At 36.4% G+C, this 14,701-nt stretch overlaps 1 protein-coding gene across 4 annotated transcripts; it reads right to left on the bottom strand.

Annotated features, from left to right (window-relative positions):
• Nucleotides 1–337: 337 nt before the first annotated feature.
• On the bottom strand, nucleotides 338–14,638 carry LOC129901700 (mannosyl-oligosaccharide 1,2-alpha-mannosidase MNS1-like). Of its 4 annotated transcripts, none has more exons than XM_055976953.1 (15): nucleotides 14,180–14,456; nucleotides 12,937–13,137; nucleotides 11,073–11,120; nucleotides 10,198–10,392; nucleotides 8,273–8,385; nucleotides 7,379–7,444; nucleotides 7,083–7,254; nucleotides 6,086–6,175; nucleotides 5,813–5,937; nucleotides 5,601–5,666; nucleotides 4,265–4,373; nucleotides 4,078–4,176; nucleotides 3,460–3,540; nucleotides 3,189–3,359; nucleotides 339–993 (listed from the first exon to the last, which is right to left on the bottom strand). In XM_055976953.1, the coding sequence occupies exons 2-15, from the start codon at nucleotides 12,964–12,966 to the stop codon at nucleotides 739–741; spliced, it is 1,620 nt and encodes a 539-aa protein (XP_055832928.1). In that variant the 5' UTR covers nucleotides 12,967–13,137; nucleotides 14,180–14,456; the 3' UTR covers nucleotides 339–738. The 4 variants fall into 4 exon arrangements, with proteins under 4 accessions (XP_055832927.1, XP_055832928.1, XP_055832929.1 ...); XM_055976954.1 differs by having other exon boundaries at nucleotides 12,958–13,137; XM_055976952.1 differs by lacking the exon at nucleotides 12,937–13,137 and having other exon boundaries at nucleotides 338–993; nucleotides 14,319–14,638.
• Between the last annotated feature and the right edge of the window lie 63 nt (nucleotides 14,639–14,701).

Below are 14,701 nucleotides of genomic sequence, written 5' to 3'. Positions count from 1 at the left end.
GCGGAGTAAAACAACCTCAAATTACAGACGATCAAATTTGAAAGAAAAAACTAAAAGCAGGCAACAACTTGATAGCCTTTCAACACTGTTGTTTGCCTTCGGTTAGAAAACGAAAATTGGTTCGATCATACTTCCCATTTTAGTACTTCATTTTACATATGTAGAAATAATTAATTTTTAAAAAAATAGAACTACTAAATGTCTAAGACTTTATCAAAATCACAAAGTTTCAATTATTTTATTACCTCTAATTAAATTATGTCACATAAATTGTTACTCAAGACATATTTTACTATAAGAGTAAACATTTATGATCGAAAGAATTGATTCATTTGTTTTTTGAAAAAATAGTGCTAGCTCTTCTTTTCGGATAAAAGGCTGTCCACAGTCTTGAAAAATTGAAATAAGAATTCTCCTACTGTATTTTTTCCAAGAAAAAATAAAAAGAAATGATATACAAATACTCGTCAGGCCCCAAAAATGTAGAGCTACCCACAGCCAAATGCCATCTGCTAGAACACATTTGGCTGTTTTAAGGGAATGTCACTATGTAAGAAATAAAACTTAAATATAGTTATGCTACCTAATCATGTAAGTGGTCATAGGAGATCATTTCCGTCCAACTCTGACATCAGTCCAATAAATCCCGCAAATTTGGCTGAACAAGTGCCAAGCAATATACCACTTGATTCCCATAATTCTGAATCAACAACTAAACTAATGATGACCTGTGAGAACCTACTTATTACCAAATCGGCCTTCTCTCCTTGTCAGCGGACGCTTATATGATTTTTGCTGTTCAACTGACCGTCCAGCTCCAGAACTTATTGCTCGATCATTCCGGTTCACAATTTTTATGGGGTGAGCCTCCGTGTTAAAAACCCACACATCTAGGGGAATGACTGAAGGGGGTGAGTAAAGAAGATAGAGATATTTAAGAGTCTCCGCAAGAAAAAAGCTCTGCATCATATTGTCTTGCACACCAGTGTTAACCTGAGAAAAAACAGCAAAAACGGGTGTCCAAAATATCATTGAATATCAAAATCCTGAATACAGAAAAAAAAATTTGGTAATAATCACAAGCATAACTCCCTTATGCCTGGAAATTAGTGACGGATCAAGCAATGATCCACTTTCAAACAAGCACAAACTTGAGCTGATTATGACTGTCAGTCATCGACACATATCAGATTGGAGAAACCGATTCTTTGATCTCAAGATTAAACAAAAGATTAGTCTACTTTAATAACAAATCTTATTTAAACATTAATAAAAAAAAATGTTAACTAAAATATGATTTCAAGGTCTGGTTCTGGGGTTTCAAGGTGATTAATTCCACTTTGAAATTGTTCAGGGAGGTAATAGGACCTCTACAAAGGTGGGTGGGTGTGTAACTGATCCGACCACAGTTCAGGGGTACCCCTATTTGGATCAGCCTATTCTTCAGCATTGTACCAGATTGAAACCTTCGGAGGGAAAATTTGTGGGGTCTTGCTGCAATAGTCTTTAGGATGTATTATCAAAGTCAAAATCGAAGGCGCAGAATCAATGTCTTACATCAATAAGCAAAGTAAATCATGTGGCAGGTTTGTATTTTTTTTTTTTGGGGGGGGGGGGAGGGGGAGGGGATATAATTTCAGTTCCTTACCTTTCAAAGAAATGACCTTTTTAAATTTGAAGTTAATCTCACTTAAACTTATCATTATAGCCTTAATGAGAAGTTTCTATAGCCACCCAAATATTATAGCATATTTAAGAACACAAGTTTCAAAAGTCTTATAACCACACAAATGTTATGCATGTTTAAGACCACAATTTCAAAAGCCTTCCTTTTTTTCTTAAACTCCGTTATTTAATCTTTTGGCTATAAAGAAGAAGTTCCTTGTTGGATAGAGAATTGGATAGACTTTTGGGAAGGCTAAGGATACATGTAACAGACTACCTTTATCTCACACCATTTAGGAGAATCAGAAAATTAATTTAATTATTAAAAAAGATAATTTTACCTTGCACAATCTTTGTTGATATAATGAAGTCCAATTTGTGTCCTATTCCCTAAATTCTAAAAAATGTCATTTTTCTTGGTATCAAATATGCAGTCTTATTCTTCTTTGGTGAAAATTGAAATGTAGAGGCACTAGTTGCTTGTAACAGCTTTCAGGAAGGTATCTGGTAAGTGATACTGGCCAAGTGGCCAAGAAACTCATTCACAATGACTTGTGCAGCATTAGAAGCTTGCAATAGAGTTCCAGGGATTATAAGAGGATGGAAGGGGGAATAGGATTTGTCTCCTGAATAAAGGTTCTATGTTGCTCAAGCATTTTGATATGTTTGCTAGACAAAGCAGATTCAGATTCAAAATTACATCTCAACAAATGAACTTCAACTCATGAAAATTGCTCATGTTATAAAGTAAAGTACAATTCCACCAGCCAAATGGTCAAGATTATGCAAAGCAGAGAACCATAGAACTTTAGGTAAAGGGTAAGAAAGCATCAGCCTAACGTAAAAAGGAGGAAACAGAAGTCTAAGCAGGATAGATGGATTGTATATCAAAATCACTGCACCCTTTCAGATCTGAAGCACTGAAACATAAATGCCACATAATGGAGAAGGCATCAGAGAGAAAGTCACCAATAGGAGCCCCACGTTACTCTAAACTAAATATAGAAAAGCACAAACATGCATATGTCTATCCCAATAATGGTACTTAAACCATTAGAATGTGTGTATTAGAAGACACATCTTCCTAACAATGACACTAAAACACAATGTCTTCATTAAGAATTGTAAACGTTCAAAAAGGGGAAGAAAGAAAAAGACAACGCTGAAGACATTGAAAGGCAGATAATAAGTAACGCATATATCCAGTAGAGTGGCGGGCCCATTATCCACCGAGTTTTTGAACCATGCACCATTGGTCCTCAGGGATTTCTCGGTTATCCAAAAAAAAGGGCATATATCCCACTTATAGAGGTCAACAGAGATCATTTGAAGAGATGAATCAATCTGAAAAAACATAAGTTGCGCGGAATCTTCACTTTCTATGCCACACCCGTGCCGGATTCTCCAAAAATACACTATTTTGGAGAATCAGACCCACAACCCGTTGACATTTTTGAAGAGTCCGAGCAACATAGGAAAAAACCATCATCAACTAGAGTTGAAGAGTCTGAGTTAGTACTTACATCTTTAAGTCCAACATATCCAGATTCTATTCTCGAGTTCTTTTCAAATGCCTGAAATATGTTCCAACCCCACTCTTGGTATGTCTTGTTTCCAGTCAAACGCCAGAGGTAAAACAGAGATTCGATCGTTTCTGGCCTTAGTATGTTCCACGATGTGCCCACAGTCATATCCTGAAAAGTATTAAACAGGAAAAACAACCACAAGTACATTATCGGTATAAGTTAACAGCAATGAAAAATATGTACAAATAAACTAAGTGGAAAAATCGACCTGGCCATCATGAAAGAAATAGTTTTCTCCTGCCAACTTTGTAGGTGTTGACTGGTAGAAGTTATAGCAAGTCCAAGCAAGCTGCAAGAAGAGGTCAATAGATCCAGTAAATTAGCATTACTCAAGCATTCTGTTACTAACAAGCAATAGAGGAAGTAGACACTATATGATATATTAAGCCCACTACAGATCCTCTGTGCCTTCTTTCCAAGGCACCCTTTTATCTGTAACAGAAAGCTAGAAGGTTGAATTGTTAAGTCTAGACATACAGGAGCTGAATGAAAATGCTTAGTTTAATGACACCAGGTATACATTCAAAATGTGCCTCTGCCCAACTTAGGATTCATAAAGGTGGATGGAAAGAATCTGAATCCAGAATGTGGCAAAGCTTATTTTATGCTTCATCTTGTAGCGCCACCAAATAAACAAAAGCAAACCAAAGTTGGCAGAATAATGTCCAATGTAATCTACATAACCTCACCCTCAAAGTTGATGCAAAACTTCATGAGAAACAGATCGTCAGATAAAGATTTAAGTCGGACCATATTTCTTTCTTCTTCTTTTTTGACAAGGAACTTAAATCAGACCATAGTTTGGTGCTCTACAAGTTCAAAATACCTCTTCTGCCAGTGATAAAAACTTCTGAGACTCGTCAGGACCATAACCAGACGAACCTAAAGCTAACATTCCTGGAGCAAAGCATGCAAGTTCATCCATCTGTACAGCATTTAAAAGTATTAATATGATTCAAGAATAAGACACATGACCAGAACTCCCTGCCTCCCATTTGAACCCTATACATCACCTTGTCTTCTAAAGAATCTCCAACCTTCTCACTAAGATAAGCAAAAGATGATGGAGAAGTCCTCCGCACCAGGCTTAAAAGACCTTTCATTGATGTCTCCCACATTTTTCTGTTTGGAAAATTAAATAGAAGAACTACATTTAATATGCTCGAGATTGCAAAAAATTGTAAAAGAACATCCTTCACATTTGAAATTTCAGGAAAAATATATGCATTGACATACTTTGACTTGGTCCACATTTCTGATCCTTTTGGTTCTAATTAAGTAATTAAAACACAAAGATTTCAAGCAATAACCAATTTCATCTTCCTCCACTTCAGACCAGTAAAGCATATGCAGTGGAGGAGCCACCTTGACACCCCTTCGCCGGAAAATTACATTGTTTAGCTAGGTTAAAATTTTAGTTTAATGTATATATGTTATATGTTGACTCCTCTTCATTTTCCATGTGTACATTTTTATATTTTGACAACCCTTTGTAAAATTCAAGGTTCCGCCACTAAGAATATAGAGCTAACTTTGCATTTCTCAAAGGAAACACATTTACCCAATACGACACACTGAAGCTATAAACCCCAGTTCTTTGGTCTTTGAATTAGTTTCTGCAAAACAGCTTACAACTGCTAATCAAGAAACAGCCATAAGGAAATCCTCCACTAAATTTAATAGTTTTGACTAATCTAGTTAGACCAACAAGGAAGTTAAGAAAACAAAACTGTTTGAAACTTAAGATTGATAAATCTAAAATTTAGAGATATGTTAAAGTGATGCTTGGAAAATGTAACAAGAATACAAAAGTGCAACACCAAAAGAGTATTCTATTGTTAATCAAGATTGTAAGTTTTGTACTTTTAGGAAAAAGTGATGGGAGTACATAAGCATACCTTCATTAATGCTCGCTCAGGTTTGAGATTGTATATATCAAAACTATATTAAAAATAGCAGTAAATTTTTTTGATGGAAAATAGCAGAACAGATGCTTAGCAGTACATTTAATCACTCTTACTCTGATATTTATACATAAGTCAAATGGTATAATAATAAATAGCTCTAATAATTCAGGTCTGTTTTAATGTATTAAGATTAAGATCAACTCTTCAGCAAGTAGTCATTGATTCTCTTTAAAAGTGTTTTTTTCTTTTCATGTTCTGTCTTATCCATGTCTTTCTTGATTCGGCATCTTGGTCTATATATGTAAACATTTGAATAACATTTCTATTTGTTAGGCCATGATGCATGAAAAAAGACTTGGTTCAGGACCGACAAAGTATCATAACCTTAGTTTATGCATAATATCACTGGAAAAATAAAGAAATTTAAACTTAAGCTTCTTACCTGTAGTGGCCCACCGCAGCTGTTCTGTTTCCTTGTATCCAGACCTTGAGTAAATATTCATAAAAGCTGAAACAACATCTTTTACTATAATGTACAAAAGAAACAAAGGAAAATTAAACGCCAGTGAACAGAGGAATATGGTGACACCAGTCCATTCCCAGTTCACATTATCAGATAAGTCATATGAAAAGAGCTAATGAAAGGCCATTCACCTGTCCCCCATGGCCCCAAACGTTATAGTGGAGTATAAAACAGCCTCTCCCTCTGGATTAATGTGTATTGGAAGCAACCCATCATCTGGGAAAGTTCTACTAATTTCTAAGATGACATTCTCCACCTGGAATAGAACGTTATGCCATTCAGTCACTACCAGAACATTGATTCGAGTATGTGTAGCTTAATCAATTTCTGTCATGCCCATTTGATACTGTAGCATTATTTAGTAGCTATCAAGATGTTATATATTGAAAGCTATTGGGGAATACCTTTTGTTGATACTTCGGGTCTCCTGTTCTTTGTGAAAGAGCAATAAATTCAAGCTGCTCAGAGGCAGAATCTGCCAGGATACTATGACCCTGAGAACAGGGACAACAATAGTTTCAGCAAATGTACGCTAGAACTCCAGAGAAATCATTATGTATATGTTTGTGCATTGCAAATTATATATTACATGCCACGATCCTGAAATATTCAGCTTTCAAACAATAGTCATTGGTATGCAAAGAGGATTCTGTCCAAGTGCTTAAAGGGAAAAAAAATGTAAAGAAATGTTTTCCCCCAGTGGATGCACAACACCCTCACCCTGCAGCTCCTCAATATTCCCCAAAGAAAAGAAATAAACAGCACCTAAGAAGAAAAGAGTTGGATTCACACAGGAGAACTTTCAGCAAAAGGAAATCGTTAAAACAGCCTCTCTACCCCGCAAATGTCTTCTCTTTTGAGCCGAAGGTCTATCGGAAACAACCTCTCTACCCCCAAAGGTAGGGGGGTAAGGTCTGCGGACATCTTACCCTCTCCAGACCCCATTTGTGGGACTACACTGGGTATGTTGTTGTTGTTATTGACATCATTAAAAGATGGCAGGCTGCATAAACAAGTCAAAAATACATGGGACAGTTTCTTAGATAACTGCAAATTCCTAAGTCACAAGACATGTTTCTCCTTGCAAGCTGAAGCCAGTTGGGAGAAAGCACGATGGGATGTGGTAAAGAGAGAGAAAACAAGGGGTGGATCATAAGACTCTTTGAGTATATTTAAGAAAATTAGAGCATTCTCAAGGTAACGCACGATTCTTCCTCACGCAGTTCCCCTTTTGAATACTCTTCTCCCAAGCTGGAATTTCCTCCATGCTCTTCATGGAAGATGGGTGCAGGGTAAAGCATCAATTGACTTGTCAAATAAAATTTGGAATAACGCCAGCATGAGATACTTGAGTTATACGACAGGGAAAATCAACTTGAATTTAGTAAAGTCCGGAATTACCGCAGTCCACCTATGATTATGTGGATTCCCATGTGACAAGTTGATAATGTTGTAAGGGATGCCAGTGGGTGTATTCCATGCAGGCAACAGTCTGTCAGCAATGTCTTGAGCCTTATCTAGGAAAAGCTTATCACCAGAGAGGTCATACGCACTAAGAAGTCCACCAACAACTCTGTTGTTGAATTACAGAGAATTTAATCAGTGAAGAACATAGAAACAAATCATCAAAGACGATGGAAGGTGTCAGGAATCTAAGTAAATTCATTACAAAAGCATATTAAACCTTATAAAGAAACCTTATGGTTGTCTCAAAAACACTGGCATCATAATTCTTGTTGAAATCCAGGGAGTTTGCAACCCACCTGCCATCAGAGTTCCTTGTTAGCCACGAGCAATAAACTCTTACATGAAAGCACAAAAATATGGAAATTCACAAATGTCTTCCACTTGGCAATATTGTTTCATAGATAAAAGAGGGTAATACATAAACCCTAAAACCTAAAAGTAAAAGGGATATGAAACTGACAGTCCAATGGTTTTGGGAAGACAAGATGACACATGTAAAATCCATAATCCAAGGAACCACAGAACTCTAAGCAGTCTCTGTCGTGTTGAGGATTTTGGGGACATTGGGTGTTGGGGGGGAGGCAGGTCGGATAACTACATACTTCAATCAGAGAGATTACAACAAGTATAAAAGATATCACTAACTCAAGATGCATTTTAGATTTATCGCATACATCATTACTTGATTCTGGAGATTCACATTCATATTTAAATAAAAAATTTAACAATTCATTTTCTTCTTGAGAACAAAAATGAGACCATGAGTAAAAGGATTCTTAGTAGCTTAGTTGGTCGGCGACCTGAATCTTCACCTTGTTGGTGAGATTTAATTCCCCACCTTGTAATTCCCCCTCCCCCATTTCCCCTTCCCCTACCCCCCAATTTTTTCTCTTTTTTTAAAAAGAAAAAACATGAGTAATATTGCCAAACACAACCATGGTTATTGTGTGCAGAGGAGGATCACCGCCAAATAAGATAAAGTAGAAAATGGGACGTCCACATACAGAAAGCTGGTATTCACACTTTATCGAAAAAGAAAGCTGGTATTCACATAAATAAAGCTTCAATCTAGGATAAGAAAGATCAACTCAAGGCTTTTAGAAGCAAGAAAACAACAAACTCACTCTCTAGCTCTCTGAAACTGCTCATCCAAGCCCATGATATATAGTGTGTCAAGAGAATCGATCAATGTTGCACCAAGACCACCAAAACTGTCAACACCATTCTTTGTTTGTGGCTGGTATTCCAAAAGTTTAGCACGACAAATCAAATTGTTGCAGGCACATGTCAAACAGAGGATATAATATATAAAGTACCACAAGCACATAGCAGAAGCAGATCGAAAAGTATCAATGGAAATTTATCAGCCTCTTAGCTTTAAAATTGAAATATAAGTCAAAAAGGGAACTGTCTCCCAAATTTTCACTTCCTTTCTTATTGTGATAAAATAATATATCACCATAAAAGGTCAATGAGAATTAATTCCACATAGATCCTCTGTCTCTTCGAAAATTTGACCGCCTAAGTCCGCCTATAAGGGTACTTCAGGAAAATTTTGAAAAGCTAACAGGCATAAGCTTCTGGGTGAATTTTTTCATAAATCAAATGATCAGTCAAATAAAGACAAAGAGAAGGGAGAGTCAAGCAAAATCATAGATGAAGCTAGCAATTTCATCAAGAATAAGATTTGTTCAACATAAAGCTATTATTACTCGGAAGCAGAGCCCTAAATAATCATAAACAAACTTCCCCGAGATTTTACCTCACAGTGGCCTTTTAAGAAGACCAAGAAATATCTTGTGCAACAAGATACTTATTCCAGTGCGTAATTACTTTCTCCGAAAATGATTGTTTAATATTTCACAGAGAAGTTAAATGCAGAAAATTGAAATTTTCACTTTTGATTGCACCAAATGTTCCTCCCTCGAAGCTTCAACATAAAAAGAGCTTACAAGATCATAGTGTTATCTTCATTACCAGGATACTCAAATTCTTGATGAACTTCTCGAGAATCTAACTGTATGAATACTCTTCCCACATCAAGATAACTCCTAGTGTTCCAAAACCGTACTTCGACATGAAAGGATTCTTGAGACGAGAAACAATATTAGATTATTTCATCATGTTTACTCAAAGATTGTAAGTAAAGGGTAAATGAGTTTTTACAAAGTGAAAAGCAGACCATAGAATTTTCCACTAGATCAATCGCAAAAGGACAAACTTAAAGTAAAGAAAGGACAAAAGATTTCTAGCTACAGAGGTAGTCACTTTGGAATGACCAAAACTTCACCATTCATGTCAAGTGAAAGTATTTGGAGAAAAATTGTGAAGTAGGAGTAACAATTAATTGAGTCTTTACTTTTTACATATTTAAATTTGAAGTAACTCCTTTTTGGACACATTTTAGAAACCCTCGAATACAAAACCTTTTATAAACCAGTAATCTTGAGTACAAGATATAGTTCATATTTGAGATTTTACTTTTTACATATTTAAATTTTGAGGAAACTCCTTAGAAACCCTTGAAGACAAATATTTTTATCAGTAATCTTGATTAAAAGATACTATTTAGTATAAATGAAAGAACTAACTTAAATAAGATAGATATCTAGGTAGGTATAGCTTACTCCTCAACTTGTAGACAAATAAAACCTAAAACATACACCAAAAATGTCTAGATCAAAAGAGCATACACCAAAAACAATGAAATTATATTTCAGGACCTAAACTGTTCTACGATTGGAATAAAGCAAAAAAGAAAAGAAAAGCTTGAACCAACATCTTCTGATGAAATATTGAAGGATGAGAAAATATGAAGACTTGCAGTTTAAATGGTTAGCTTAAAGGTAAAGCATAGAAGTTGTTCACTATCACTCAAAACTTTAAATAGCAGATAAAGAAAATAGAAGAACATCAATCAACAGGCAACCATCTAAACGCCCTATTGAGATGCCCCTGCCAAATATTAATATGACTGTTAAATGACCAAATACAATGGAACAAAGGTAATCTTTGTACAAAGAAAACTTATTAGTAACAACAACACGACCTGAAGTTCATCGTGGCCCCATGCATATTTTTCATATGAACTCCATGCATGACGCATAGCATCTTTCACTTTTTCTCTTCGTTGAGCATCAACGGGATTCTCTGTGTAATCCATTTTCTTCCCCACATCACCACCACTGCGACTAAAATTAATCTTTTCACCTGATACACTTTGATCATTCTTCAACTCTTCCAGCTACAATGCCACAAAGACCATAAATGGAAACAGAGCCAGCAATTAAATCGTTATGAAGAAAACAGAGCTAAATATTAAACCCTATGAGTTTTGCAATAACTAAAACAATAGAAAATGAGACGACTTTGCCAAGACAAGTGATGTTCTTATATATACTCTTCTCCTAAAAAGATCTACCAAGCCCTAAATATAACATTGGTCGCAGCAACCTAAACTTGCCAGAATGCAGATGGGCCTCCCATCAATTCCTTCCACACACCCTCCACCATATCCACCATCACAGTTGCCAAACCTGTTGCCTACACTATCACTATCTTCTTCTTTTTTCAATGAAGCAATATGACTACACACACCACCTCTATCTTCATTGTTTTTGTCCCCAACTACCTCTCCCCCAATGAGTTCCTTCTTGTTGAACTCTAATAGGCACGAGTATTTTTCATACAAGATTAAAAAGATAGTTGAACCTAATTGCAAGAATTGATAATTGAGATCAGGTTTTCCATTCTAAATAGTAGAACAATGTTTTCATTCAGTTGAAAGGAGGAGAAATTGCTATGTAACACCCAAGTTATAAGAAGCTATAGCATAAAGATTTCCCCACAAACGAAGATTTATAGAAGAGTTGACAATTAAACATACCAGTACAGACTTTGAAAATAAGGGCAGGAACTGCTTACCAGATCTTGCAAACGTATCACTTCTTCATTCAACTTAGAGATCTCTTCCTGAAAAATCACATATTCATTGAAAAATTGCAAGACAAAACTGAACTAAAAATTTTAAAATGTCCCAATCATAACTGCTTTAAGAACCACTAGCTTGCTTATGAAGTATACATATCAACAAACTTCTACATCACAAAAAGATCACAGGACAGAATAGAATAAAATTCTATACAAATTGAAGGGCATTAAGAATCAAACATTATCAGAACTTTGCTGCTACTAGCTAGAAAACCAAACTTTCACAGGCTGCCGACAACCAATAAAGAGAAAGCATAAGAGTATTATCTTTTACTTCATTTCTTTTGAAAACTAATTGATGATCACATGCAAGATGGAAAAACCCAATTACATTTCTTTTTATAACCAGGAAATTCCCGAGAGCCATTGATGCATAGTTTGAAACTCGGAGGGATAGCCCCTCTATTCTTCTCCACTTAAATACCATACTTTTATCCGTAATATGGTTCAAACCCATGACATGCGCCTAACCCACATATCACGCATTGCAATCTTACCCCTAAACCAAAGTTCTGGGTTGATATCAATTAAAATTTTATCGAAGGAGCAAAGGGGAGAAAGAGAAAGTAATCCCATATGCAGATTCTCACTTAGAGTTAAACCAATCACTAGACAGCCAGTCAACATCTGCTTTCCTAAGGATTATAAAACAACAACAACAACATACCCAGTGAAATTCCACAAGTGGGTCTAGGGAGGGTAAAGTGTACACAAACTAAAACTACCTCGTGGAAGTAGAGAGGCTGTTACGGAAAGACATTCAGCTCAAGTGTAGCAAATCCAAGTACAAGGAAGAAAAAAACAATGGAAAAACCATAGCAACTAACAAGGGTGGCAGTGCAAATCCTACAAGAAAGGATCAAGAACAATAAAATACTGAAATAATTGAAACCACAATAAACAACAGATGATAATAGATATCACAATCAAGAATTGCAATAACACTGCTAGTACAATGACAAAACACCAACAAGCATAAACTCTCCAAAAAGCAAGAGACAACACTCCACTACTAACCTTCTACCCTAATATGCGTCTTCCACACCTTCCTATCTAAGTTCATGTCCTCGATAACCGAATGTTGAGTCATGTCCTGTCTAATCACCTCTCCACAATACTTATTCGGTTTGCCTCTACCTCTACCTCTACCTCTACCTCTCCCTGTACCTGCTATAACCAACCTCTCGCACCTCCTAAGGATTATAACAAAACATAAATTCCAACATGATGAAAAAAGAACGTCATACTTCCTATCCTGGAGATTCGACAATTGAACCTCCCCCACTTCATTAATTGAAGCAGTAAATACTAAACTATCTAACCTTCTTTGGATAAAGTGGTAACCATGGACGAGAGCATACCACATCGATGCACTAGATCCCATCAGAATTATTAAGTTAAAAGTGCTTTTGGATGAGGCTGGTACTAGGATAATGGCCCTTGGGAGTCCTCTTGTTGTATCTCTATTTTCAACATGGGTCTAGTTTAGCAGAAGCTAAGTTGCTCGGACTCGGGTGCGGGTGTCCTATAAGGGTGCGGATCTAGAGGTCAGATCCTCTATGATCTAAAGTTTAAGATTCGGGAATATGGATCCATATATGGATACAGATGCGGGGATTCGGCTACAAATAATTCGAATATCTAAAAATAGAGTTATAAAACCTAAATTATGAGCTATTATGTGGAAAACTTGAGGAGAAACTATTGATCAAGAGCAGAATCCTGGAAGGAGATAAAAGAAAGGGAAGTGGCAATAAAAAGTTATATATACAAGATATTTCATTTTCTTCAATTTCACCTTAGTTTTTGTTTTGCTTACAAAAATCATTGAATCTGTTCAGAATTTCTCTCTCGGATTCGGTCAAAGTATCCAAAACTGGTTGGCCAGATTGAGTGCGGATATCACACCCACACCCACGTCGTGTCGACACGGGTATGGCACCGAAAGTGAAGAGTCCGAGCAACTTAGAGTAGAAGTCCAAGTTCTGGACGTAAAGACCTGCACACGAATACAGAAGCCACATTTCCTCAATTAATTTGGGATTAAGGTGTAGCTATTTGTTGATAAATGATCTAACCTTATCAAAGGAGTTATTTTCACTTTAATGCGACTTATGTTTCAATTATCAAAAAGAAACTCAATAATCCTTAACTTCATCAAAAGGAAAAACCTCAAAAGTATTGTCTGCAGCAACTAGAAGCTCTCTAAAATGAATGCCAAGATATCTAGACAGTTTAAATAATCAAAAATCAAATCTCACTGAGAATTCTTAAATCCCCATGCTCCGTGTGGGATTGATGATCAACTATTTGATTGTAGAAGGGGGTTTGTCCATGTGCTCACACTGGACAATTTGATGAAGAGGAGAATGCTGTTGTGCTCTAGATGCTTCATGTGCAAGGAGAATGCAGTGACAGTAAACCACCTATTCCTACACTGCAAGTTCACATGCATGATTTGGAGTATCATTTTGAACCTTAAAGGCATAGCATGGACCATGCTAGGAAAGGTTTCTGAAGCTCTGAGAAGTTGGGAAGAAGCAGGCTCAGTAGCAAAGGACAGAAATAGATGGAGACTTATCCCTGCATGTATCTGGTGGTCATTGTTGAAGGAGATTAATTCCAGGTGCTATGAGGGCATAGAGAATGATGTGCAGGAGATTAAGCTAGATTTTATCTTACTGCTTTGTTTTTGGTGTAATCAGTTCTACTCTAATGACACTATTTCTATCATTGATGTCCTTGATTCATTATAGATAGAACGGAAAAGGTTCAAAATGCCCTCAACGTATTAGAAAAAGGAGTAAATATGGTTTCAGTACTACCTAAGTACTGTTTTGGATATAATACACAGTTACTATTCTCAAAAAGAAGGGGCTTGCTAAAGTAATTTGTAAGGTCTACAAATAATCTACGACAAAAGTACATATAATAATTCTAGTAAGAAGTTGAACTACCTTGAATCTTCCTAAACATAGACCATCAAATTAATGAGGACTGGTACAAATACAGATAGTCAGATACAACATACACGAACGTACCTCAATTTGTGGGGTGGGTGGGAACTCAAATACTCAATTCTATCCGCGGGAACACGTAAATTCTCCCAGGAAACATAGACATTCTTATTGTGGTAACGAAGCAAGACTTGCTCAAAATTAGGGTGACAGAAAAACGCACCTGGTGGTCTCGGACTAAAGTTTGTCGATCCCAAAAGAAGAAAGTACCGAATACAAAAACGATGAAAAGCAGGGCAAGACGCTTGGGGCGTTTCAAATAGTAAGATGGATTGATGTACTTCCACCTATTCGCCGACGATCTACTCCTCCCCATTATTGTTTATCAAAAGAGATTGAAAATTGATCAAGATCGAGATTGGTGAATCAGACAAATGGGGGAGAAATCCATTAGGAAATGAAAGGATAATGAAAATAAAATGGCAAGTAAGTAGTTAAAACGAGTAATAGCGAAGACCAATAGCCGTTAGGGCGTAGGAAGGAAAAGCAGCGTACGAATTTTCTTTAGTTGGTGCCAAAATTGACATGTAATCAAACATATCCTGC

The sequence above is a fragment of the Solanum dulcamara genome, chromosome 8 (genome assembly GCF_947179165.1).
Source record: "Solanum dulcamara chromosome 8, daSolDulc1.2, whole genome shotgun sequence".
Lineage (NCBI taxonomy): Eukaryota > Viridiplantae > Streptophyta > Magnoliopsida > Solanales > Solanaceae > Solanum > Solanum dulcamara.
This window is presented reverse-complemented; position numbering and strand designations above follow the sequence as displayed.

What these genes read in the sequence shown, in the direction of transcription:
- LOC129901700 (XM_055976952.1), bottom strand. Translation starts at nt 14,471, where the DNA reads ATGGGGAGGAGTAGATCGTCGGCGAATAGGTGGAAGTACATCAATCCA. An exon ending in CTTTAGTCCGAGACCACCAG is followed by an intron (nt 11,121 to 14,318) that starts GTGCGTTTTTCT and finishes GTGATTTTTCAG; the next exon opens with GAAGAGATCTCTAAGTTGAA. An exon ending in ATTTCTTTCATGATGGCCAG is followed by an intron (nt 3,360 to 3,459) that starts GTCGATTTTTCC and finishes AATACTTTTCAG; the next exon opens with GATATGACTGTGGGCACATC.